Here is a 27,357-nt window from a genome sequence, read left to right on the forward strand (position 1 = left end):
CAGGACATAGCTGGGGCGACTTAAACAAGGAATTTATTCGGAGCAACTGGGTGAAGCTATTTCCTGGTAAGTAGGTAGGGGTTTAATTATCGGTCAAGTACCCTCGGGCTAACTACCCACTACTTGCCCAAAGCGGATTGGCAAGGTGTGGCGGTCCAGTCTTTTGGAGAAGTAAATCCTCCGGCGACTCAAACGTCAATGTTCCATCAGCTGGACTGTCTTGTGGGTTACTCTCGTTGTACTTTGATCGGCTTGAGCTAACAAGCCGAGGCATAGCTCTCGATTCTTGACACCTTTCTCGACTACAATACTACCAGAAGACTTGAGCCGTCGGAATACACATTAAATTGTTTCAGTTATATACACTCCACATTGCTCTGCTGCGGCGATAGTGCACTGGAGGGCAGTGATATTTATGCCGTGCCAGACGGCAGAAACGGCACCTTGGGTATAGGTTCTCTGCATATTTGCAAATCCTTCGATTCGCTGGAGCACTTGATCGAGGGTCACACTTCAGGAAGCCCGCGGAGGTAGTCTCCACTATGTTAAATCCGGATTTTAAGCTCCCTTTCAAACATGGATAAAAATAAAATCTTAGATTTCGGATGTCTCAAACTTCCTAGGCGTACATTAATTAATGATTCGAGGCAAACAGAATACCTTTTTGCAATAAAGTTAACTTTAATAAAACGTCGTTAGTGTTTCGTGAGTAGCTACCTGTGAAGCCAACTAGCCTAATGGAAGTCCACAACATCGACGTTTCCTGACTCGGGTTTACGAACAAGATAGAGTTTACAAAGGGTGGTTAACTTATGCCTAAGTTAAGATGATACATACTAGCTCCTTACTTGATGATTTACTTATTTTTTGGCATTTTTAATACCAAACAGGATAAACTGTCCGAAGGAGCCTGCGTGGGTAGCTAGTACTCGACTTTATATTTGCAGCGCAATCAAATAAAGAAAACTACCCAAATTTGAATCGTCAAGATACTTTGGGAGACGTTTCAGCCGTACCCCTTATTATACTTGACGGGCCGCAGTAGTCCCAAAACTTGAGTTAAGTTCACCTACGCTGACGCGGGTCGACCGGTTATTCATCGCAACATAATTTATGAATAGGTCTAGTTTACTTTTACAACATTCTTCGAAATCTTGGTTGGCATTTACAAGGTCTCCATCTATCCGCCCATTCCATTTCCACCACTCAGTTAAACGCCCCTGTCACAGCAAGTTTTCATTATCAATATACCAAAACGGTCGAAATGCCCTTAATGTTGTCCAGGGACCTCGCAAAGTTTGGAGGTTTGCCAAAGACGCTTTTCGCGCAGCACCACGCGTTGCTGGAAATAGAAGAAAATATATGCGATGACTGCCACTCGGACGCGACGTCCACCAGGACATGTCCAGAAAAAGACTCTAGTATTTCTCGGTTCAAACGCAACTTGTCCACGGCATTAAAATGCATGACGATCCTTGTCTTTCTGGCGATAACATCGTACACTGTAATCCATCTGGCCTCGATAGAGGAACTTGTACGAGGACTCAGGGACGAGCATCCTAGCCACCCCGTCAACTGCGGCCACACCAAAGAATCCGCCAAGGCGGCGGGCTGCGTTTACGACATCATGATGGTCGGATGGGTGGCCCCGGGCTGCATCGACCCGTACGTCCTGTCAGACGCGCTCTCGCCAAATTCGTCGCTGGCAGGCGTCAAGGGCGCGGGAACCTTCAACTTCTCCCTCAACTACGACTTCACCGAGCTTATACCGCAGGACGTCGAAGTCATCAGCCAGCACGACTGGATCTTTGCCAACTGGGAGTTCCACAAGGCGCACTGCGCCTACGTCTGGCGTGTTCTCGCCAGCGCGCTCGAGCGCAAGAGCAAGGGGGAGAAGGGTGTCTACATTTACAGGACGCTTTTGACTTATGAGCACTCGCTCCACTGCAGCAAGGTGCTTTTGGATCGGGAGAAGAGCTTGCTGGAGCCTACCAAAATGCAAGCTGGTGGCACCAACCGTTGTGTTTTGCTTTGATCTTGTCAAATGTCTTGCAAGGAATTTGAGATTTTGTTTGGGCCAATAAATTTCCGGTTATTTAAATATACTGATCAGCGCTTTTTATTTATGTAATTAGTGTATCTAAACCTATAAGGAAGAAAAATAATAAACCGCGTCTTAACTTGTATGTACGTGACTCAAATATATATATACGTCCAACTAGCCGGCTATTTGGCTTGGATACACCAGGCGCGTTCTAGTCTCATTCATCCCAGCCTTCATCAAAAGCATCTTGCCGCAGTGCTTGATATGATCCTCGTAGTTCCTCCTTAGCGACAGCGTCGTGCCCAGAAACGCTGCCCGATGCTGCTTTCTCCACTCAAAGATACAATGCTGCACGTGCTGCTCGTACGTGAACCTAATCACCCTCCCGGGCTCGACCAGACTCGACAAAGTGCTGACGTTGACGGCTGTCACGACGCCGTCTATTTCGGTCTCATAGTGCCACCCTCCGTCCTCTCTGGGCCCGGCTCGCGAGAACTCTCGGGTCAGCTCCGAGTCGACACACTCCGGACGCATCCAGCCCAGCTCCAGCTCGTCGAAGACGCATCCCTGAGCCATGCCGTCGGCGGCGGTGACGCCGCAGTGGCAGACAACTTGCTTGGGGCCTCGCAGCAGCTGGACGGCAGTGGTTCCGACATCGATGGCTGCGAGAGTGACGAGGATGGAGGCTGCGACGATGGCGCCCATGAGGAATGGAGACACGCATGTGATTGACCATAGCCGGGGCCTCCAGTGCGTGTCTGAGGCATAAGTGGCTTCTTTTGACCTGAGGCCTTCTTCGTCGAGCTGCTTGTCGGCCAAGAAGGGCGAGTAGATGTTGGTGTCCACACCGCCAGAGCCGCTGGAATAATTCGAATGGGTGTTCATAATACTTTGTACCGGTGGAAGTAGCTTGCAGAAGTGGCAGAAGTTGCAGAAAGTGGAATTGATTTGGAACCGAGTGAACCTCCAAATTCATTCAACGAGTTCGAAATTGCAAAGTGAAGTAAACTGGTCAGAGGATTGGGCTCGGTCAAGCAAGTGGTTAAAAACTAGAGTTTTAAATCTCTTATTCCAAATCCGTCAGGGAGCTCCCATGGTTCATAATGGGCGGCTCAACACAGTAAAGTTCTTTTCCCAGGGATCCCTAATAAAAGAAACTGTTTGTTCATGGGCAGACATGCGAGTGGGTAAACCGCGTGTGGAGCCACGTGATCTTAGAACACGTAGCAGAGATTTCAACAGATCTCTGTTGGATTGTAAATAGTTACCATGCATGAGAATACCGTTTAATTTGTTATATTGTTTTTACCGATCGCAGCGATCACTGTATTCCTATCAACGGAAATAACTTTGGTAAATTAATTAGCCGCTCGACGCTTTTGTTCTCCTCGGGCAAGCGCCGTTAACATATACTTTTAAATTTTCGGAACGTCTGGAAGTTTCTTCTATGCAGCCAGGCTATTATTATCCAAGTAGCACGGTCCTGTGGTAGGGTTTAGTGGGTTGCAACCAATGAGCTTCTGCATTGCCCGATTCGGTTTTTCAATGATTGGGTTAGTTAAACTCAATTAATGAAGGAGCGAGTAATAGTTCGCCGATGCTATTTCATTCAAGGTCTGTTTATTTAAGGTACCTTGCATTACTAGTTTAATATTTCAGGTCGTGCTATACGATTGCTGTTAAAAAAAGAAGAAACTCGAAGCAAAAATCCTGCATATTACTGACATCAGCTTCTCTTAAATTGCCTGCAATTATTTAATGTTTGTATATTTTGTTTTGAAAATTTCAATTTAACTTTGTATTATCCTGGCCCCATGATACCTGCCGAATCAGATAGGTGCGCTAGCCTATTATATTTCCCCAAGTTTTTTTTTTTTTTTTTTTTTTTTTCATGTTCTCGGGTTTTCGGAAAGATGGAATGTACTGCATATTGCCAAATGTTTAATACTCGAATCGCTAAATCTTTCTCCACGATAGTCAAAGTGCTTGTCCTTATTGCCGCTGCGGATGATTAAATATATGATCTTTTCATGCGGAGTAGGTTTAGCCGCAGGAAATTCTACGTTGTAAATCTTATCTTTAAGTTTGGAAACAAAGTATATGCTGAACATGACCATAATCTTTGCCTTATTCCAAGGATTGTGATTGCTTGCCCTGGTGTTGTTAATTAATGACTAGAGGTGCATAAGCTCTCGGCGTCAAGTTGGCCAGATTATATCCGTTTCGTTTTGAGGACATGTACTAGAACCTACTAGGCTTTCAGGGGTTTTGCCGATTGTTACACTGCGATGTTCAAAGCCTTGCCAACACGTACCGACCACACTTACTGCAAACTAGCATGTTTTATTCTGCCGACACTGCCTCAGTATTATAATCTTCACATAATAGAGGATTCCTAACCGTCCTATCCTTACTCAGAAGCAATGGGATGTTTTGTATAGACGTCTGGCCGTCAAGCTGAAGGTGGTTTTGGATATAAATATGAAGATATCGCCCAGCTTAAATGAGCCCTTTGTTACGAGACACCATCACAACCTCCTTCGACACTTCTATACTCATTACCATAAGCTTCTGACCCAAATCAAATTATTTTGTAGCTAACTTGGACAAAGTTCAAATCCTTCGTTTATTAACAAGAAGCAAAATGAAGTTCATTTACTCTACAGCTTTAATCTCCGTTCTCGCGGTCGCTATCCCCACCGGCCGCGGTTTAACCTCTGGCGTAAGTATACTCTAATAATCATTTACCGATAATTTGAAATATCTTGCGGTCCCTCACTCTAACAACCACACGTTTACTTCAGCTTATGAGACGCGAGGGCGGCGAGGTATCCACCAATTACATCTTTACCGACGACCCTGCTGAAGGTGGTAAAACAACGCAAAAGATGAAGCGCGAAGGCGGTGAGGTGTCGACCAACTACATCTTTACCGACGACCCTGCTGAAGGTGGTAAAACAACGCAAAAGAGGAAGCGCGAAGGCGGTGAGGTGTCGACCAACTACATCTTTACCGACGACCCTGCTGAGGGTGGTAAAGCTACCCAGTAAATGTGTGGTTAAAGTGTATTTAAGGAAAGAAGAAAAGAATAATTGGTTTTGATATAATTGGTTTGGTTATAAAACAAACAGTGAACTTAAATTTCAAACTATTTATTGATTCTTCCATAAATTATTAGCGTTAGTTAATAATTAAAGCTTGGTTTTACGCGACATATATATTTTAAATTTGTGTCCTAGGCACGTATTACGAAGATGAATGTTGGGGAGATAGGGCCACGAGATTATTCCATATATATAACCACTATCACGGCCAGGTATACATTGGAGAACCTCAGTGTATTAGGCGCTATTAACGAAAATTTAAAATTGAAAAAAAAAATAAATTGTTAATAGGAATAGAGTAATCGCTGCGATCGGTAAAAACAATATAACAAAATAAACGGTATTCTCATACATACTATCTATCGTTTTGTAACTATTTACAATCCTGCAAACATCCGTTAAAATCTCTGCTACGTATTCTAAAATCACGTATTACCACACGTGATCTACCCATACGCATATCTACCCGCGAACAATTACAGGCTATTTTCTATATTAATTACAAATATACGCACCCCCTAAACCCGTAAATAGTTATTAATAAGTAAATAAAAAAAAATAACGCGTTTGGAAAATCGTAAAATCTTTTAACGTTACAAACGTATATTTTATTTTAACCGTTCCCTAATAAATAGGGGGGATTTTATTATTTTTTAATAATAATAAAATAACCCTTTATTTACGTAAACGTTTAACTTATTATAAATAACCAATTATAATACGAAAGTTTAATAAAAGCTTTATATTATAATAATTACCGATCTTTTTTTAATCCGTTTATAAATAAACCGTTTTTTTTAATTCGTAATTTTTTCGTCCTAACCTTCCAATTTATGCTTTATTAAATTTATCGTAAATAGGTTATTTATTTTTAACGATTATCTGGTAGATATATTGTCGCTAATATAAGTTAAAAAATAATTAAACCATTATTTCCTAATTTAACGGTTCGCGCCGCTAATAATTTTACGCCCGCCGGCCCTATCCGGCACCTTTTACTTTCGGGCCGCCTTAGGGTTTTTACGTTTACCGTTACCGCCGCCGTTACCCCCGCTTTTACCGTTACCGTTATTATTACCCCTACCGCTGTTATTTTTACCGGTATTTTTACCGTTATTACCTTTACCGGTACCCGTAAAAATAAAAAATCTGTTGCCATTACGCCCGTTGGTCGGATTATTAAAACTAAAAGCAAATATATATATTTCCTTTTTCCGTTTATTTTTCGTTTAATCGTTTGGAACTAATAATTTATATATAATACGCGTTTTTATTATTACCGCCCCCTGCCCCCGCCCCGCCGCCGGCGTAATCCGGCCAAAATATTATTTAGGCTATTTACGTTTTATTTTCGCGGGTAAATAAGGGTCCGGCGATTTCGCGGTTTGCCGCGAAACGAATCCGTTTTTTGGGCGGTATTATAAATACGTTTTCGGGTATTTTTACGAAAAGATTCCCGTTTTCGCCCGTCTTTTTACCGTCCGTTTTTTAACGGTTATCGCTAAAAACGATAAAATTGTAAATTATAATATTTACCGTTTTTTTCTTTTTTATTTAATACTAACGTATATTTTAAACGATTACCAAATAGCGTTCCGTCGTTAAAAAAATATTAGAAATTTGGAAGGAAAAAAAAAGGGTGGTGGCGTGGCCGTAACGGCCATATCGGCCGAAAAAAAGAAAAAAAGGCCAAACGGGCCGTTTTACGGCTTGTAAAAGTTTTGTTTTAATTTGTTGGTTATTTTTTACGGGTCCCTTTCGGGGGTTAAAAAATCGTTGTTTTTCGTATCCTTTTTAGGGGGTAAATATTAATTTGTACGTTATATTTTGTTTATATTATACCCTATATTATAACTTTTTTTCGTATTTTTTTATTAATTACGTTATATTTAACCCTTTATACGTATCCGTAATTTATTCGTTAATATTAAATTTTCTAACGCGTTATTCGGATATTTTTTCGTTATAACGTTTGCAGGGTTATTTAATTTATTAATTTATCGGATTTTTTAAATTTTACGTCCTTTGTACGATTGCCTAATCGTTATAATATCGATTATTAATTTTTTTTTTACAATAATTTTAAATTATATTAAATAATCGTATAATAATTTGGAATTTGTGCAAATTACGAAATTTAAAGACGGTAAGCCGTTACATTTACAAATCGTTCGGAACGTACGCGCTAATATAAAATTTATATTTAGCCCGTTTATTATACCGTAAATTTCGCTAGTCAAAACGTTACGTATTACGCGTTTATATTTGGTAGAGGATTAATATATAATATTACCCTATATTTCGAAATTATTTTCGTTTTTATGGCTAATTTCGTTATTATATAAAATTACGTAATTTATTTGTAAATTTAAGTCCTTTAAATTGGCGAACGATCCGTTTACGAATACGTATAATTTCGTTATTTTCATAAATAACGGGATATATTTTAATTTTTTTTACTGGTTTTTAATTTGCTATTATAATCGTTTATTAAACGCTTCGATTTTTATATTTAACGGGTTAACCGCCTACGCGGTTATTAAAAAATCGAATATAATTTCGGGCTAATAGGTAATGGAAATATAGGCGTTTTTGGCCCGCTGGGCCACGTATTATTATTTGCGATCTGGCGTTTATACGTTTACCAGTTCCAGGCGATTTACCTATCCTTTTTATTATATTAATATATCGCCGTTTCGTAATATTATTTTACAACCGTTAAAATTTTTAACGTTTCCCGTTTATAATATTTTTTACGGTTTCGCTGATAGCCCTGTTTTTTAAAATTTTATTTCTTCGTACGTAACAAATTCGGAATTTTCCAAATTTAACGTATTATTTATTTGCAGGCCCATTAATCCAAACGGACCGTTTTTCGTAATTAAAAAACAGGTATTATATTTAGACGTTATACAGTTTAATTGCTCCTTATAATAACGTTAATAAATATTGAATTAATATAATTTTAATTTTATTAACCCGTATAACGGTTTATTAACCTTAAAGTAAATTCCCGGCGGGTATTTATATAATAATTCTTTCGGAATTTTTACTAATACGTCCTTAATAAATTGGTTTTTGGATTGGGTATACGCCTGGCTAATATTTTTAATTATAAGGACGTAACCGAATTGCGCCATTATAATAAATACGATCGTTAGAATTAATTGTTGGTTATACCGTATAATTATTAACGTTTGGGTTAATAGGCTTTTCTTTTCGCTATTATTATATTTTTAAATAATAAAACGTAATTTTTCGTACGGGCGATTTGTTATTCCCTTAATTTTCCGTATTATTTTAATACCAAAAATCCGGTTATATATATTATTTCCGTATATTTGTTCGAATATTTTTACGTTTAGCAAAATATTTATTTCCGTTATATTTAATTATTCGAATGGAACTTTTGGCGTTATTATCTTTTTTTCGGCCCTATATTTAATAGCCAATTTTCTAGATTGGGCTTTTTTAATTAATATAAACGTTTCGTCGTAATATATTCTAGGCCGTTTTTACCTGGCACTACGCCGTTAATCTTTTAAATTAATTGCTATATAGATTATAAAATTATTTTTAAAAATAATTTATTATAGTATAATAGGTATTTTTACAAGGGGATTTGGCGTTAGTTTAAAAGGTTTTTTCGGGGGTTTTAATACCGTTTTTGGACGCCCTTTCCGCCGTCGCTAAACCTCCTTTAAATACGTAAATTCGGCCTAATTACCCTATATATCGTTCGGCTATTTTTAATATTTGTAATAGGGCTTAACGTACGTATTTTTAAAATCGGAATCGCCGTTAAATAACGCCACCCGTATTATATTTTCGGTAATAAAAATAATTTTATAAAGGCCATTTTAATTACCCTTTTCGCGGTATATTAGCATTTCGCTATTTAACGCTAATATACGCGGTAATTTATCCCTTATATTAAACCCGTTTTTAGTAATTAACGCGTCGTTTAACTTCTTTTTTACAATAATTTTTCGGAATTTAATTATAGCTTTATTTACTATTTCCGCGCGTTTTACCTGGGTAGGTATTAGGGGTAAATTTATAGTTATTTTTGATATAATTCCAAAAACCAATAACGTGGGTATTAGCCCGTTCGGTCCGGCGGTATCGTTAACCGTTTTTACCGTTATTTAAAAGGCAGTTTTTTGTAAATAATTATTACCGTATTTTACCCGAATAATCTTATACGCCCTTTTTAAAAATATATGGAAACGTTCGATTTTATTTACGGCCCAATACGCCTTTGTAAAAATTTAATAATATATAATCCTTAAAAGGCGTGCTTTTACGTAAAATTTAGCTATACGGAAATTGGGCCCTAAATCGAACGTTAATACGTCTGGCGGACCTAAATAAATATTAATCCAGTATTATTTTAACGTTTCCTACGTTTTTTTGGTTAATATATTAACCAGGAATTAGGTTAATTAAAATATAATATTTATATCGATTATATAAAATATTAACCGCCCATCCAAATATATAATATTAACGATAATTTCGTAATTAAAATTAATATTCTTTTTTAAGGTAAATTTAAAACGTTACGGTAATTTTCCTTTTTTCTAATAAAAATGGCATATTTTATTAATTATTTAAATTATTTTGAATTCCGCGTTTTCGCTTATACGTTATAACAGGCGCTAAAATTTATTAATAAAAAAATATCTAAAACGTTTGTAAATTCGCCGCAGTTCTTTTTCCGTTAAAAACGTTCCCGCAATCTTAAAATCGGTAAAAAATATAATCTTTTACGCGGTATTATCCAAATAAAATTAAAGGTGCCTTTTTTTCCGTTCCATAGGTATTTATTTACCGTTACCGTAAACGATTTCGTTTCGGACGTTATTATAATAAATTTACAATTTATTTATATCTTTTAATAATATTAAAAACGGTATATTTATTTTTATAATATAAAACGCAATTATCCTTATAAAGGTAAATATATCGGCAATTTTTATTAATATTATTACGTTATTTTGGCCAAAACGTATACGTGTTTTTCCAATATATTATTAGTTTATATACAGGTTTATTTTATATCGTTATAATATTATAAATTGCTTAAATTTTGCCGTTAAATGTTTAACCGCGCCGGTATTTGGCAGAAAATTTTCCCATTTTATATTAATTTATATAAATATATAATTTAGGCGATTAATTAATTGCGTTATTTCCTGTTTTTACGTAGCGTTAAATTTATATTTAAAAGATTCGTTTGCTAAAAATTTTGCACCTTATATTATTATATAGTGGTTAATTATAATAGGTTTTTTATTTATAGATTTTATTAAATAACCTCTTAATATTTTTAAATTACTATTACCCAAATTTTCGTTGAATCCCTCCGCGGCCTGCAGGAACGTTTTATAATCTCGTATATTTTGGTTATAATTTTTTATTCGCGCTTCCAACGTTTTTTTTCAACGCGTTATTCCTTTTTGGTATATTTTTATAATTTGCAATTTTCTTTTTTGCAAATATAATATTTTCCCTTTTTATATACCCTTTTTTTTTGGGGTTTAATCCCTAATTTCGTTCGAATTTTTAAACCCAATTATTTGCGGTATAATAGCCGCTCGTTTCGAACTATTATTTGGTATTTGCAATTAATCAAATATTAACCGTTGGTTTGTGGTTTATTTTTAATAATTATAAACCGGTGTAATTAATTACAAAACTTTTCGTACGACCTTTTCCTCGTATTTACAAATATTAATTTTAATTTTAATATTTTTTATATAGTTTTTATCGTATTATTAACGAATTGGTATTTAAATTAATAATTTAATTCCATGGTTTTTTGGCATTATTATAATTTATCGAAAAAGGATTTCAAAATCTATTTTGGGGTTTTATTTATATTTTCGGGTTTATTTTTTACGGAATAAAACGTAATCGAATTCCAATTTAAATAATATTATTAACGGATAAAATCGGTATCGAACCTTTTTTTTAAACGTAAATATATATCCCTAAAAGTTTTATCCCTACCCATATATATCCGGAAATAATCGTTAATTTTTTTTTTAAAATCTACGGAAATACGGCGTATATTTGGGAAATTTCGATTTGTATTATTTGTCAAATGTTTGTAAAATTAAATATTTTTTTATTTAAAAAATCGTATGGATTTTTTAAATAATTATTATCCTTTTCCCAAATTTGTAAAAGAATTTTTAACGTAATAAACGGAAACGTTTAATTGGATATTTAAATAGGTAATAAACGTTTATATATAATGATATTTTATATCGTAATAAGGCGATTATACGTTTGGAAAATTTCGTACGTAATTAATTATTCCTTTTAAATATTTGCCCGTTTATTCCAAAGCTTTTTTCTATATTTTTCGCTAAACGGCCTTATATTACCAAAAGGCTATTTCCCGGGAGCGGTGGATAAGTGGCGGGTATAATTATATTATATATTAGGTAATAACCGTAATTTTAGGTCGGGCCTTTAAAAATCTACCTTAAATATAAGGTATACGGGTTATAAATTGGTAAATAATAAAATACGATTTTTTACTTTTTTAATTAAAGGTTCGTTAAATTTACGGTTTTGCGTGGTTACCGTTTGCGGCTTTTTTTTGCAATTTTTATAATATTTATTAATTTTAGGCCTATTTTTCCGTATTTTCGACCTGGTATTATAATTTTATAATTTTATAAACAATCCTTTAAGATTTATATAAACCTTTTATTATATTTATTAAAATCCTTTTTTTTCCAACCTTTAAATTTTTCAATATAATATTCCAATAACCGGTTATTTTTTTAGATATTATAGGTTTTTCGAAATCGCAAATTATTTTAATAATCCATACGTTTTTTTACGTAATTATTATTTGGCCTGGATATTCGGATAAATTTTCCAACCCGGTTTTTAACGTTTTTATATCGATTTTTTTTTAATTATTGGAACGGATTTCCAATTTTTTAAATATACGATTTAAAAACTTATTTTCGTTAAAATTTTCAAATATTTTCGGTATTGTAAATGGTATAGGCGGTATATTTGGGTTTATCGTATTAATATCCGATATGGCGCCGTTTTTCGTTTAAAATAACGGTTCGGAATAAGGGTTTGGTTAGCGGTATAATCCGGGTGGTAAAGGTTCCAAAAGGTTTAAATTGTAACGATTTAACCGGTATTTTTAGAAGTTTACGTAATAATAATCCACAAATTTTAAACGCGTTAATATACGGTGTTTATAATTATTATAATATTTTTCGTTATTAACCCTAAATATAGCGTTAGTTAAGGGAATTAATAATTTAAATACCTTTATTTAGTTTATTTATATTGCTTATATTAATAATATTAATTAATGTTAATAGGAATAAAATAATCGTTACGATCGGTAAAAATAATATAATAAAATAAACGGTATTTTTATATATGCTATTTATCGTTTTGTAACTATTTATAATCCTGCAGATATCCGTTAAAATTTTTGCTACGTGTTCTAAGATCACGTGTTACCATACGTGATTTACCCACACGTATGTCTGCCCGCGAACAAATATAAATTACAATTAACGGCGCGCTGGAAAGGCGCGTTTAAATCCTAGTCTTAGTGCTCAGACTAGACCCCCCTGCAATTGCAGGGTGGACCGGGCGCTCCATGTACCTTTCAGCCACACGGCTTTTCGACCAATTAAACTGGCCGAAAAGATCGCTCTGATTTAAAGTGATCTTTGGTTGGACCCACAGGTACAAGCAAAGCCACGAATTAAGCCACGGCCACGCGGCTTAATTGGTGGAGCTCCGATTCAGGGATGAGCCCTGAGACTAGCGTTATGACGAACGACCAGAATATACTGTTATTGCGCAGCGGTTTACACCATCTCTTCCACACCCGACGCATTACCTTGGTCTCGAAACAGGTCGATATAAATACAACCCGCTCTCCCAAGCTGCTCGTCCTCGGCCTCTTCCAGTTGCTCACGCATCTTCTTAAGTTCTTCGCCCATATCTGTTGTTAAAGGGCGGATATTTGCATAATAAGTTTCGCCGGAAGTATCGGCAGCCACTCTTCCGTGTCCCGCCTCACTTGGGCGTGGGCCCGTGACGGCGGCCTAAGAAGGTAACTTGCCGTTAAAAATGCCAAGCCGACGTGTGATCGCTGTGATTAGTAAAAAATAATAAACAAAATAACGGTATTCTTATACATAATAATTAAACTTTATACGATTTTGTAAAGAACTGTTAAAATCTCAGCTATGTGTTGTAAAATTACGTGGCTCCACACGTGATTTACACACATGTATATTTGCCTATAAACAAACCAAAGTAGCTTTAAAAAGTTTATAAAAGTAAACGTTCGCCATTAAATTCGCCCGAGTAGGATTAAAGTGCAAAACCTTTTACTGCCTATAAGCACCCAACACCAACGTCATCAGCCAGATATCCTCTGAAAATAGGTTACTCGCTTGACCTCGGGCACCTGAATTTCCTGTCGACTTGATAGATTCTACCACGTCTGGCTCCCATCTTCGTTTGTTCGGTACTCGATGGACCAACGGAGGTCGAGGTGGCTCCAGCAGCAGTGCTCTTTCGAAGTCGATAATCATAACACCGTTAACCTCCGCGTTAAAAAGCATGTTTGGCCCTCGTATATCCTTGTGTGCGACCCCCAATTGATAAATTGCGTGTAAAGATTGCATTGCCTTCCCTTCGAACTGTCCCTCCCCACCACCCATCACCCCTGTCTCCTCAAAATCACATCCCCCCCACGACAAAAGTGTCAAGTGTATTATATAGACTCGGTAATCATAGTAGTATACCCTGTTCATCAACCGGAAGTCGATAACTCCGAGGAAAACGGGCACATATATACCTTGGATGGGTTGCAAACGTTTGTAAACCACCGCCTCGTACTCAAGGTCTTTAACAAATACCCGAACGGTGCCCTTGCTGACAAAGGTATAGCCGAACTCAAGCAAGCTTACTTTAAACAGTACGCTGCGTGCACCTCCCTGCCCTAACGGCGTGATCCCGACGTCTAATGACCGTTTTAGCTGCTCGAAGAGAATGTCCAGGAATTTAGCGTGATTTATTGGATGGCGGATACAGCTGCCGATAGGTCCACGATCGTGGTCGCAGGGCGAGTTGGGCTGCCTGTTGTGCAATGCCACGTTGGGGCATTTTGCGTCGAGAAATCCGCCTTTGACGAGACCCAACAAGCATTTTTGGGTGCAGTAGGGCCTGTCTTGCTCGTTGCTTCCTCCTCCGTCTCCACCTCGCGGCCGTTGGGCCAAAATCCGCTCGCTGCGTCGAGTTCCCTGATCCGCCCGACCTTGACGTGTCCGCCGTTCAGTTGGACTCGGCGTCTCGGGCAAATCCCCGGCTGATTCGTCATCTGATGATTCTCCTGGTTCTTTATGTACCTCTTCCTTATTGGGATCATCTCCCACGCGCCGACGTCTTCTTCTCCGGAGAAAATACGGAGATCGATCGACACTCTTATATGTTTCAGGTTGGTAGCCAGGTAAGCTGCTCGGCGCGTGTCGCTCATCCGCCGGAATCGATCGTAACGTCGTCTCGAAGTCTTCCACCCACGTGTTAAGCCTTTCAGTAGCCTGGTGGCGCTCGTTCTGCCCGCGCAATCGTTGTTCACCTGGCATACCCAGCGCCATAAGACTAAAGGCCAGGTACTGACCGACGGCTGTGCACAAATGAAAATGATTCGGATGGGCCAACACTTCAGCACCGGGCTCTGCAAGGTGATAAAAAAGCGTCTCAGGCTCGGACCAATTAATCTTTAGAAAAACAATCGCCTCACCCGTCGTTAAAAGACCATACTCAAGTCCCCCTTCAATCATATAGTGGTACGTTTGCGTGATGGCGGCTGCAGTCAGCCTCTCGGCGTAATACTGGAACTGTGCGTCTGGGTCCAGCGACGTCGGGATAATTTTCCGGTTAACCAACTCCTTGTAAATATTTATCGAGCGAAGACCAAGACGGAGGTGCGGCGCGGTTAGCTTGTGGGGCGGCTTGTATTCGGAGACGTAGATTATTGAGCGTCTTTCCGAGCCTGCATTATCGGATCGATAGACGCAAATCTGATCGGGTCGTAGCCGGTTGAGATCGAAATTGTGGTTTGGAGTAGCCGGTGGTGTCGATGGGGTATCGCGGTAGACGACCTCCTCTGCAAGGTCGCTGATGGCATGTGGATGATTTTCGAAAATTATTCCATCCCCCAGGTTAAACGCACTTTTAACACCTTCTACCTCTTTGAGCTGGTTTATAATCGCCTTGACGGAATCTTCGACACTGTTGTGTAAAAAGGACTCAAGCGTCGTTTCGTCTGATATGCTGCGTATTGAGACCCTTTTTCCTAATCCAGAAAGGAAGGCTCGATTCTGGAAAATACGGCTGTCGGTGGGGAAGGTATCGTAAATTGTGCCGAATGTTATTTTCTGCTGCTGGATAAAGTCGGACCATGGCTCGATACGTGTGGGACACCATTTATTTCGTGGGTTGGTTATGGCTCCCTTCGAGGTCAGCGCCCAGTTCCGTTCAATGTTAAAGCTGGAGAAAACCAAAAAATGGCAGGCAGCGATGTACTCGTTGATTGTAGTGGGTCGAATTTCCTTCTCTGCTTCATCCGCGCGTTGTCGATGCTCTTGTCGTTCCTTCTCTGCTTTCTCCGCGCGTTGTCGCTGCTCTTGTCGTTCCTTCTCTGCTTCATCCGCGCGTTTCTCTGCCTCTCGGATCCGCCTTTGCAGCTCTTTTACAATCGGTAGTTCATCCATAACGCGTGGGGGTATAAGACGTGATGCGATTGTCATTCGGACATTCGGACATTCGTGTCGCAACCCATGCTTGTAATTGCGGCCTAATCGCAGTAGAGTTGTATTACGTACGCACGTTGCGAGGGGTAACCTGCCTGGACCGTGCAAACCACATACTAACCAATTAATAAATGCACGGACGTGCCAGCTCGGTGTAACACAAATGAGAATGCAGCAAAGCTCTGCGACACTGTACCGAGCATTCTTATTGTCACGGCCAGGCATATATTGGAGAACCTCAGTGTATTAGGCAATACTAATAAAGATTCTTAACTATGGAGGAGAGAGAAATCTCAAGTAAGCGATGGAGAGACGCGTGTAATCCGGGGTTAGTGCCCCCATTTACCAACCCCTGGATCGGCGTGGCGGGGCCTGCCAGCGGTGTGGCTGGTGGGTCGAATGGTGCTTTTAAGTGCGTGTACAGTGCGGATACCCGCCACATGTGACGATAATCGACAAGTTGTCCTCAGACTAGAACGGGCACGATCTTTTCGGCCGATTTGATTGGTCGAAAAGCCATGTGGCTGAAAGGTACATGGAGCGCCCGGTCCACCGTGCAACGCAGGGGGGTTTAATCTGAGCACTGAGACTACGTTTTCCCTATGTTAAAGGAGCGAGGAAAATCCGTGTTATTATTTGTTCATGGGCAGATATGCGAGTGGATAAATCACGTGTGGAGACACGTGATTTCAAGATACGTAGCAGAGATTTCAACAGATTTCTATTAGATTGTAAATAGTTATAGACAGTATGTTATTATGCATGAGAATACCGTTTAATTTGTTATATTGTTTTTACCGATCGCAGCGATCACTCTATTCCTATCAACAACAGGGATATTATGTTTACAAACTTGCACGCTTTCCTTTAATTCCACTTTTCGTACATTAACTTTTTACTTCCCTTTCCCCTCTTCTCCCACACAACGCCACCCTGTCACGCTGCAAACACAGTGGTGCCCCCGAAGCTACAACTTACTACTCGAAACTACGAGGTGCTCCCGTTCTCTGAGCCATTTGCCACTTCCTATGTGGAAAATGTCAATTTTCTTAATCATTGTCACACGGCGTATTCCTTTTGGCTGGCACGCTTTTACCACCAGTTAATAAGGACGGCTGTCGCTGCTCTATTACCTTCTCCGATTCCTTTTGGGCCCAATTGGACGCGTGAAGACGAGTCGGCGCTAAATATCAAGTGGGACAAGGGACCGAGCAAATATACGCCGCGTGACGGACAAGCCTGCAAGCTCACTACCTGGTCCAGACGGCCGATCGCGACAGCTTACATGGAACTTAGTGAGGATGTCAACCGACGCAAGAACTCTGGCGCTTGGTATTACGTCTCATGCGGTGCCTGCCTACGGATATTATTTCGCTCGACAACGATTTCGTCTACACTGGTCGGAATGTTATGCTACGAGCAAAAGGAGACAGTTTAATGCATCCCAACGTCATGTGGGACAGACCTTTTTGCGAAGCACTACATGACGTGGTTCTTTGCCCGAATTGGGAGGGCTGGCCAGCACTTTTGGCTATAGATCTCAGGTACTTAATCTGCTGCAAGATGTTTGATTAGCAGGAAGTGGCCGAGGCTCCAGAACCCGACGACGGATCGGTTTCTTGGGCTGTTCCTGATTACAGGGGCGTGAAGTACAACGGGCCGCACTGTCGAGGAGCTACACGCAAAGGTGTTACATGACCCAGAGATACAAGGGGTTAGTTTCAACCCATGGTCATCATTTTTTTAAGTTTCTTCAGGAGGAAATAATTAGTCGACGTGGGTGCAACCCCGCTTGGCCGAGACGAAGAGAAGTCCCTCCTTTAAAACCTTTCACACCTTACAAGGTTCACACAGCAAACTTGAGGGACCTAGCTTCTTTCGCTGGATTTTCCTACGTTCGAACGTAGGTAATACCCTCGACGCGCACTCATCTGGACAAACGAGCACGAAAGACACATGACCCTCCATTGGGAGCCATCGACATCAAAGAATGTCTTGAGGCGGTAGGGTTGGATGTGTTGAGGAAATTCACCCTGGCCGAACGTCAGGGCAGAGTTAACCTTGGCCTCCCTGATGGGGTTTCAATTGAAGCTGTCGCGTCGGTTAACGCTGAGGAAATGCAAGGAGTGTTGGGGGACGACGATGATGTTGATGCAGGGAATGCTGACACGGAGGAGTCCGAAAGTGAGGATGAGTCCGAACGCGTTGAGGTAATCGACAGTGAAGAAATAAGTGACTTGGACGACTACGATGATCAATCCGAGGGTGAGCCGCTGGGCCCAGCTGGGATGGCCGACCAAGACGATAATAGCCAAGTCGACAATGGAAGTGTACAGCAGGATGAGGAGAGTGGAAGGGTTGGTCCCGCGCAGCCATTAACAAACATATAGTCATTTCAAGCGGCGGAGACGATAGCTCTAGCAACGAGTTCAGCGACTGGAACGGCTGCTCCGGCAATTAACCCGGGGACGATATGCCGAGTACTAACATGCCTCTACTTACAAACAGACGGCAGCTCACGATATTGCACCCATTCTGGTAGCAAAATGACCTGCAGAGAGCAGTCACGAGCTTTTCCGATGCATCTAACTGGCTCTCCTTGTATATGCACATAACAGGCGATGCGTGTATGTCGAGCGCAATCCCCAGAGTTCGTGAGATGCATATAGTAAAGCCCATGTTTTGGCGGAGCAGTTTAAGTCGCCAGCCACATTCGTGGAGATGTGCTGTTTGTAACGATTGTGCTGGGCCTTGCTACTGCAGCCAACATATAGGGGCGACTGCTTCAGCGGCTTGGATGCAGAGTTGCCGCTGTGCATAGCGGCGTCATGCTTGACGCATTTTTGTGAACTGGCCCGCCAGATTTTGTAGACGCTGGTGCGTCGTGGCGGTCGCGGCGGCGGCTGTGGTGGACGTGGTGGAATGGGAGGCATCGCCTCATCGCGGACTGCCGAGCAGAGCACCTCCCTCGTCCGACAAGACAACAGGGGTGGCAAATAGTACAAGAGGGGGTCGGCAGGCCTTGGCGCCGAAGTCGATAAACTTGATAAAAAGAAAATTGAGGAGGAAGACATGGGGGGCATGGAGGACGACATGCCAGAAGGTATGGCTATGGCCGCCATTCCGAGGTTGCCTCAGCTGCTAGCGGGCAGCAATATGGGTATGTGGAACTGGAGGAGCGCCGTATTGCACCCCCTGGAGGAAGAGGGGAAATACCAAGTTTTGTGCGTCGAGGGAGGAAAGGAAGAGGGCGAGGTGGCGGAGATGGCAGCGACTATGTCTACCACAGAGCCACTGCCCCCGTTTGCCACCGAGATAGTGCGGTCACACCGTGTCATCTGGGAATATCGGTTCCCGCAGACCCCATTCTTCCTTGGATGTGGTCCTTTTAAGGTGCCGCTCACGCTCGAACAGAAGCAAAAGTCGGTTCCCTCTCAGTCCATGACGGCGGCTGTCATGGGGGCTAGGGCTTTGTTTGGCACCGAGATAAGCCTAAACGGGTCATTCACCGGCTCTGCCGACCGGGGTTTTTTTTCTCGCTGTCTTTGCGAGCTAAGGCAGAAAACCAACTACATGGTTGGCCAGAAAACTTCCAGCTATTCAATTCCTGGAAAATGCTGTTGCAGTTTTACCGCGGAATTGGCCAGAGTGGCGAGCAATTGCACATTTTTTACTCGAGGACAGTGCGCGAGTCGTCGATGAATCTCATCTCCGATTGCCAGGGATTGATGAGTTAGCCAGATGGGATTGCCATGGTTCATGGGGTTGGAGGAGATGGAAATTGTGGCTCTGTATTTATTCTTTTAAAATAAATAAACACGTCGCATTTCATTTGAAAGTTATTAAAGTGTGAACTTGTGCGCAACTATAATGCGATTTTATCATAAACATACTAGACTGAAAAGTAATTTTAACTATGTAGGATCCAAAGCAGGCTTGACCTTCACGCTGTCTTCGCTAGTTTAATCGGCAGATATTAGCAGCCCACCTCTTCTTAATATAGTGTTGATTACGTTTAGACTCTTCGCCTTAATCAGGCGCCTCTCCGTAAAGACTATGGACTCTGGGAACCGCTCAGGCAAAGAAAGGGCATCGTCGTCTTTCTTCCTGCGCGAATCGAGCAGCATCCCGCTCGGCGCCGCAGCCGTCGAACCCAAAGTAACTCGCCAGTGCGCCAGGCAATTAAGACGCCGAACCGTGGTCAGGGGCTGCGGCATCATCCGGCATCGGGTGCTCTACGTGATGCTTGTGGCGCGGCCGGGGATGACCGGACCTTCGCCACCGAACATGAGCTCGCTGCCCCTGCCGGGGGCGAAGATGGCTGCTGTACCAAGTAGTCGAGCCCATGCTCGCGGTAAAAGGAGTACGCAGGGCCTCCTGGATTTCTGTTGTTGCTGCTGTTCTTGTCGAGATGGGGAGGCCAGGCCCCGGCGCGTGGGATGTTGGTGCCACCGACCTGGACCGACATGTGAAGGCGGCCGGCGGCGGCGACACCCCTGAGATTGGACACAGGTGTGGCGACCGGACGTTGGCGGCATGGACGACGTGGGTGGCCGTAGTGTCGCCGCGAGGGATCGAGACGATGTACTTATCACCGCCGGCCGAGGCGACCATTTGACAGCGGGCGTATGAGTGTCAAGGGAGAAGGATGGATGAGTCTTTAGGAGGTAGCCCAGAGCATGCGTGACGAAGCGGTAGGGCCAAATGGCGCCGGCAACCTTGGGAGTTCCAGCTAGGATACCCACAGTATCGGGGAGAAGTGAGATCTGGAGTTTTGAGTGGTGAAAAATAGGGACGGGCTGTTTTGGCTGCCCCTTGTACTGAAATAACTTAGACTACGAGCCTCCTTACATTCAAATGCAAACCAATCGGTGCCCACCTCGGGAAACTCCCTGCGCAACACTTCCCACTCCTTCCGGGACGTTTCCCACTCTTGCCTGTCAAAATACGCAACAATGCAGTCCATGGATCTGGCCTCCGAGGCGACCCTTCCCGCTTTAATAAACAGTTTCGCTGCCTTCATCATTGCCTCGACGTGCTACTCTCGCCGGAATGTCATCTCGGCCGCACTCTCAACCAAAGTAATCTCCTTTGCCTGGTGATGCTCCACGTGCGATGAAGGCCGAAGATACCATCATTGCGGCCCGCGGCTCCTGAGCACGCTTGACGGGCCTCCAACATGAGGCTGCGGAGAGGAGGCGCTGGACATCCTCATCGTCGACGCTACCCAGTAGTAGGTGCCACGCCACATTGTTTCCCGTAATGCCAGAGCTAAGATGACCACGCCGGCACTTTCCGGGAGGATGGGCGACTGGTGGTCAGCCACCTCGGCGTGTGGTGTCATCTGCCAGAAAGACTTGTGGGGTTGACGCTGGAAGGTCCCAATCCTGGGACTATGCCAGTATCGGGGTGGGCGAGGGCGAGAATCACGATATGGGAATTTATGGCTAGAGTTGGGGAAGGTGTTGCGGGATGACTTTGGGTAGCCCTATTGCGTTGGGAGGAAGTTTGGTAATGCTCTTAAAAACTGCGAAGGAGAGCATTATAATAATAAAAAGTTCCAGACCCTGAATAAACAATGAGCCTAAACGGTCGCCCATGCGAGCCGTGTGGTTTGTTGCCTCATCCTTTGTTGTTCCTTTGCGACAAATAGTGGGCTGTAAAGGCAAGGGCAAACTGCTGGAAGTTTCAATGTTATTTCCAGATAATGGTGCCCTGCGTACAAATAATTACTTTACTTCCCCTTGCTTTTAGGCAGCCGCTTGTATCAATATCATGCCTGTTAGGTTGTTTTGTTACCCACATTTAATTGCAAGTAATTGCAACTTACTTTTGGATTATCACTATACCTCGTCTCTTAAAACTGCTAATGCTACCACTAGGTCCTCTCTTAGCCACCGCCACGTCCGAACTTTTGACGATATCAAACTTTTAATTAACTCGTTTAACGACTGCTTTAATTTTGGTCGCAAGGCCAATTTATACGAGGGGAAGGTAAAAGTAACTTAGGGAAGTATTTCCGTTGACCGGGCCGGCAAGAACGCCAATTCTGCCGCCACTGTTGCTAATATCGGTGTTTGGGTGGTGTGCTTTAATTTTATCCTAAACAGAAATGCGGGAAAAATAATTTCGTAATATTATTACATTTTACTACTATAATAGTGAGGGTAAAATTCTTCCCTTTATACAATGCTCCAATGGTGTAGGCCTTGTGCTTCGCCTACTTTGGTCAAGGTTTTAAGGAAAAGGATAGTTGAAATATTTAATAATTCCAATAAATAATTAAATGGGGGAGGCCCACATATACATGTACGGTAGCAGGGGATAAAACTTTCGCCTGATATTATATTATAGGCGGACTGGTTAAAATAACTCCCGTCCATGTATTTTAAAGTGTTATATAATTTTTAAGTATAATGTTATTATTAGCTACCGGGGAGTGGTGCCACAAATCATGCCATTAATATAATAATAGAATAGCCGCAGGTGTATATAAGAGTTTAAACAAGCACAACCCAATTATAATATTAAACCCAGTCGAGTTCGTACTATGTTTATTTAACCCCTATTATTTCTATTACCCAATTTTAACCAAGGATAAATACTGTATAAAGGCGGATGCCGGAGGTAATCAAAGCTACTTACATTAAATATAGTATATAACACGGTAATATTATTATTTTCGTCCATGCTCGAATATAACTTGTTCTTGGCGAATAGGGTTATAACACCTATGTTTGAAACGCTTACATAGTAGACTGTAAGGATGGTAATATATATATACATATATATATATATTCTAAATAATAAACCCCGCTTTAAATTCTCGTAAATTTTACATATAAAAGCGTTAACGAGGGCCATATGAATTTCTTTCTTGTTAAAAAAACCTACCATTATCACCGAATTTTTGAAGTTTTCGCCCAGCTTTTGATTTTCTCTTCGTCTTTTCCAAAGTTATACTTTTTTCAAATAAAAACGTGCCAGGCCTTTAAAATGCGCGCCCCTGTTTTTGTTCTTTTTTCCCTCGCCTTATTCCAAGGCGCTTCGGCGTTAAAACACTGCGATTACATGATTAGCGGTCCGGGCCAGTACCATGCTCCTTTGAGGTTAAAAGGAGGTACCGAGAAGGTAGTTGACGTTAATGGTCATAGCGTTACCTTTAAAGTTACTGCTAATTGCGGAACCCTTACTATAAATGGCCTGCCTGCCGGCTACACCGTTAATCCCGTCGTCGGTGGTCACGAGCTGGATTAATGGGGGTTTCTTAAGCCGCACTTGACGGCCGCCGACCGGGAGGAAGATAAGCCATGGACGGCATACCGAGAAAAAAATTAAAATTTAAAAAGAAACATGGGCGAGATGACGGTTATAAACACAGTTCATGTTAATAGGCCTTTCGTTGTGCTGATCGATTAACAAACGTTATTATAATATAACGTAGGTATATTGTGCATTTTCTATCTAACAGTTTAAAAAAGAGCTTTTAAATACCTTTTTTCGTCTTATACCATCACTTAAGTAGGTGAGTCACGGGTAACTGGCCCGTGCGGCCAAACCCGTGACTCATCATTCAATTAATAAATTGAACGCATTAATCCCTATTCCAACAGTTCATATAAATAAGTAATTGGGTAGCGTTAGCAGATTAATTTTACCATAATTTCCAGCTTCTACTTATAGGAAGTATAATTAGAGATATACAGCAAGTCGGACCATCGGTGTTCCAAAAGCCCCTTAAACCGTACACCCCGAAAATTAAAATCCGGAACAGCAACGCAGCTAATATTTAATTTTGGAAATTCCTGTAATATATTACTAATGACACCCGGTTTATTTTGGCTCTGCTTAATTTCCCGGACGCATTGCCGGTTAACGCGAAGCCAACGCGTTCGATCACGTCCGCAGAGCTTTGGCACCTGTTAATGGTGAATGCGTCAACGATAAGGCAGCAATTCAACAATCGTGACCAAATAGAATAATCAGCTATTAAAAGCCCTAATCAGCCAGTTATAACCAAACGTGCTCGCCTTAATTATGCAAGTCGGCTCGAGAGGAGCCCTCCGTCAGCCTCCTGGGCAGTAGGTTGTATATTCCAACCATGTTTATAAGTCTCGTTTATCTGCACGTAGGGTTTAAGTTGAAGATGACCAAGTGATGCGAATTCCTACATCTGATTATCTTTGTTTATCTCCTAAATACAATTTGAAGCTATTTTCACCCTCTTTCAAATACAAGGTAAAGGCTTTGCGAAATCCATTAGTTCTTACAAGTAAGGCACCAGAATCGTATCCATTTATCCAATCAGGGATCCCAGTCCAATGCGACTGTCACTATTATTCCAACAAACTTGTGCCGTTTTTTTTTTTTCTTGCAGCGTCCGCCTGGGGCCACGAATTTTCTCTTTTAGCTTGTCACCGCTAGTTGGTCTTCATTGTAGCCGCAAGATCCCCTTCCGTACTGACAAAACCTTCCGAACCGCAAATGACTTAAGCGTTGCAGAAGCCATTATGAGTGAGGCTCCAGCCGCTAGGTAGGGTTTGTGTGGTTGAGAGACCACAACTGGAGTTGGCATTGACGCCCCAGCGGCGACCCTGATTGTCGCTTATGTTGGTGACCGAGTTTATGCGGGCGCAGCCACTGCCAACCGAAACCTGGTTCTGGTTCAAGATCTCCACGTTGCAGCCTGTACCCTGAGCAAAGGTTGCGGGCACAAAGGCCAGAGCAATAACGCAGAAAGTGAAGAGTTGCATTATGGATGTTGGTTTAATTGTGTTTCTGGGTGTCCCGGGTTAGTGAACTAGATACTGGCGAAGAATGAATTGGCTTTGGCCGGCAGATTGCTTTGTCACCTACTGGATGGAAGACTAATGTAAACAAAAGCGAAAGATGAAGATGGTGATAAATAAATACAAAGCTCAAGAAGAACGTCTAGCAATGGACGACTTATATACACTTGGCTAAATCAGTTTTTTAGGATGTGATTTTGTAGGGGCCTGTGAGCCCCATCGCCCCTCGATTCGGAATATAATGTCCCACGACGCTCCGACTCGTTCAACGCGAGGCTAGGCCTGTTCCAATTGTGAAGACAGAACCAGGTGATTTTAGGCAGATTGTAAGTGAGGCACTAATAAGTTCCGAAATAGACTTGACAAAACCTCATTTGGTAGCAAGCTTGAGAACCACCTAATCTGTGTTAGGGTTCCCACAAGCGTTTCATTGCGATGGAACCAAACGGCACATTGTGGAGATTAAATTTGATGTTTTCAGCTCGCTAATACACAAGTTCGTTACTCCTTCATCTCTATATTACATTAAACCCTGCATAAGACCGTGGTGCTAATATCGGTTATACGTTCCTATATACTTGGGGGCTGTACGTTGTGGGTCCCCTTAAAGAGGGGGTTGCAAAATCATGATTTTCGACAAAATCGTGGGCCAGATAGTGCACAATATGTAATGGCGCGCCAACCCACAAACGAAAATGGAGTACATTTTAATTCTTTTAATAATAAAGGCCGTACCAATTTAGTTAAAAATAAATTGTAAAATGCATTATTTATTATTTTAAATATTAAATTTTACTACGATTTTTGTACTTTTTCTACTATATTATGTACAATATTTCCTATATAAATGTTGGATCTTATTTTAAAAAAGTATTTATTCAAATAATTATAAAAATTAAATTCTCTATACAAAATAATTTATGATATCTTTTACCAATTCTTTTTAACTAAATTATTGCAATAATTATTGCTTACAATAGTAAAATATACTCCACTTTTGTTAACGGCTTGGCGCGTTATTCCGCCATTGCACTATCTGGCTCACGATTTTGTCGAAAATCATGATTTTGCAACCCCCTCTTTGAGGGGGCCCACAACGTACAGCCCCCAAGTAAAAAGCAAGTCGAGTGGCAGAATGTTTTTATTGAAAGTGCAGTGCGACGTTGCTAATTCGTTACGCAGCGGAGCGCAAGCCCACTGTGATTGAAACATAATCATGGCACTAACTTAACTATGTCATTTTACCTACTAAGACTAACCTCGGACCAAATCACTGAAACCGTGACTTGACTCGACTTGATGACCTCCTACTTTCATACCAGCCCTAATTATACAGGAGATGTAGCCCCGGCCCGTCCCGCCAACGAATCGAAGTCCACACCTGTTAATTGAGAGACGGATGTGGGTATAAGGCCTGGTCGGGAACAGAGACGGCGACGGGCTTGTATTGGCTCGATTAACCGTGGGGATTAGCAGAGATTTTAGGAGAGGGTAATAATTAAGATTAATGGGCAATAACTATGCAATACTAATGTTGAGGTTTAAAGGCGGAAACTGGACTGTGATACTTCAGGGTCTGGTATATTGTGCATATTTACCAGCCGCCCGCCATAGTTACTCGTGTATAAACTTATGCGAAATGGTCTTTGCCTGCGGGTCGTCACATACAGTCAATGAGGATAAAACTATTATGACATCTTATGGCGGTTCCACTGCCCATCTCGTCTCTGTGCCCATTACCCCACAATGGACCTTGGGCCGCCCAAGGAATATCCGGCTCTGACTCGAGGGTCATGTCCGCTCAGACCGTAAAAGGAACGAGCAAAGATGGAATGCGTACCAAGATCGGCACAACCCGAAAAGATTCTTTCCTGTTAATAGGAATAGAGTCTTCGCTGCGATCCGTAAAAATAATATAATAAATTAAACGGTATTTTTATGCATGTATACTCTTTATTTATAGCTATTTACAATCCAATAAATATTTATTAAAATCTCTGTTACGTGCTTTAAAATTACGTGGTTTTACACGTAATTTACCCATTCGCATATTTGCCCATAAATAAACACCGGTTTTTTTTTATAGGGCCACGTTAAAAATCACCCACGATTCCTTAGCCAGCACACTTTTTTAATCCACACAGCAAATATCTGCACTGGGTACTTTTTGGGTGGGGTTTTCGGCCAAATTAAACAAAATGCATAAATTAAACAACAGCGGGCCTGGCCAACAGGGATTAAAATTAAAATCAAGGGTTAAAATTAGGGCGGGTACGTGATTTGAATTAATTGGCAGAATTTTAAAGGGGTAAATAGTGCGGTAAGTGGTAAGTATTGCGGTAGGTGGTAAATTGTTACGACCAGACAGTTGGGTCGTTACCAAAGAGGCCAGGTGCGGGTTACACCCCTCCTGACGACACCCCAGGGAGAGAACCACCGACCGACAGGGACGAGATTACATAAGGAATATATCACGTGACGTCACGTGATCGCCAAGAGAGTGATCTCAGTGATCTCTTGAGATCACAACAGATCAGGGAAGTAATCTCGGTGATCTGGGACAGATTAAGCAGATTACACTTGGAACATAGTCTATA

At 41.5% G+C, this 27,357-nt stretch overlaps 7 protein-coding genes across 7 annotated transcripts; 4 read left to right on the plus strand and 3 right to left on the minus strand.

The window, feature by feature from the left end:
* Nucleotides 1-1,264: 1,264 nt before the first annotated feature.
* Nucleotides 1,265-2,035, plus strand: PgNI_11890 (uncharacterized protein; the record flags this gene model as incomplete). The annotated part of the gene is made up of 1 exon (XM_031131848.1): nucleotides 1,265-2,035. The coding sequence occupies one exon, from the start codon at nucleotides 1,265-1,267 to the stop codon at nucleotides 2,033-2,035; it is 771 nt and encodes a 256-aa protein (XP_030977200.1).
* A 183-nt stretch (nucleotides 2,036-2,218) lies between these two features.
* On the minus strand, nucleotides 2,219-2,929 carry PgNI_11891 (uncharacterized protein; the record flags this gene model as incomplete). Its single annotated transcript, XM_031131849.1, has 1 exon — nucleotides 2,219-2,929. One exon carries the CDS (start codon nucleotides 2,927-2,929, stop codon nucleotides 2,219-2,221), a length of 711 nt encoding a protein of 236 aa, XP_030977201.1.
* Nucleotides 2,930-4,688: 1,759 nt separating this feature from the next.
* PgNI_11892 (uncharacterized protein) lies at nucleotides 4,689-5,094 on the plus strand (the record flags this gene model as incomplete). The annotated part of the gene is made up of 2 exons (XM_031131850.1): nucleotides 4,689-4,766; nucleotides 4,849-5,094. The coding sequence occupies 2 exons, from the start codon at nucleotides 4,689-4,691 to the stop codon at nucleotides 5,092-5,094; spliced, it is 324 nt and encodes a 107-aa protein (XP_030977199.1).
* A 7,919-nt stretch (nucleotides 5,095-13,013) lies between these two features.
* PgNI_11893 (uncharacterized protein) lies at nucleotides 13,014-15,932 on the minus strand (the record flags this gene model as incomplete). The annotated part of the gene is made up of 2 exons (XM_031131851.1): nucleotides 13,014-13,253; nucleotides 13,962-15,932. 2 exons carry the CDS (start codon nucleotides 15,930-15,932, stop codon nucleotides 13,014-13,016), a joined length of 2,211 nt encoding a protein of 736 aa, XP_030977262.1.
* Nucleotides 15,933-18,088: 2,156 nt separating this feature from the next.
* PgNI_11894 (uncharacterized protein) lies at nucleotides 18,089-18,971 on the plus strand (the record flags this gene model as incomplete). The annotated part of the gene is made up of 4 exons (XM_031131852.1): nucleotides 18,089-18,328; nucleotides 18,480-18,509; nucleotides 18,590-18,598; nucleotides 18,843-18,971. 4 exons carry the CDS (start codon nucleotides 18,089-18,091, stop codon nucleotides 18,969-18,971), a joined length of 408 nt encoding a protein of 135 aa, XP_030977197.1.
* A 72-nt stretch (nucleotides 18,972-19,043) lies between these two features.
* On the plus strand, nucleotides 19,044-20,589 carry PgNI_11895 (uncharacterized protein; the record flags this gene model as incomplete). The annotated part of the gene is made up of 3 exons (XM_031131853.1): nucleotides 19,044-19,471; nucleotides 20,009-20,334; nucleotides 20,396-20,589. 3 exons carry the CDS (start codon nucleotides 19,044-19,046, stop codon nucleotides 20,587-20,589), a joined length of 948 nt encoding a protein of 315 aa, XP_030977198.1.
* A 3,871-nt stretch (nucleotides 20,590-24,460) lies between these two features.
* Nucleotides 24,461-24,724, minus strand: PgNI_11896 (uncharacterized protein; the record flags this gene model as incomplete). The annotated part of the gene is made up of 1 exon (XM_031131854.1): nucleotides 24,461-24,724. One exon carries the CDS (start codon nucleotides 24,722-24,724, stop codon nucleotides 24,461-24,463), a length of 264 nt encoding a protein of 87 aa, XP_030977195.1.
* Nucleotides 24,725-27,357: the final 2,633 nt, after the last annotated feature.

This window comes from Pyricularia grisea (assembly GCF_004355905.1).
Source record: "Pyricularia grisea strain NI907 chromosome Unknown Pyricularia_grisea_NI907_Scaffold_8, whole genome shotgun sequence".
NCBI lineage: Eukaryota > Fungi > Ascomycota > Sordariomycetes > Magnaporthales > Pyriculariaceae > Pyricularia > Pyricularia grisea.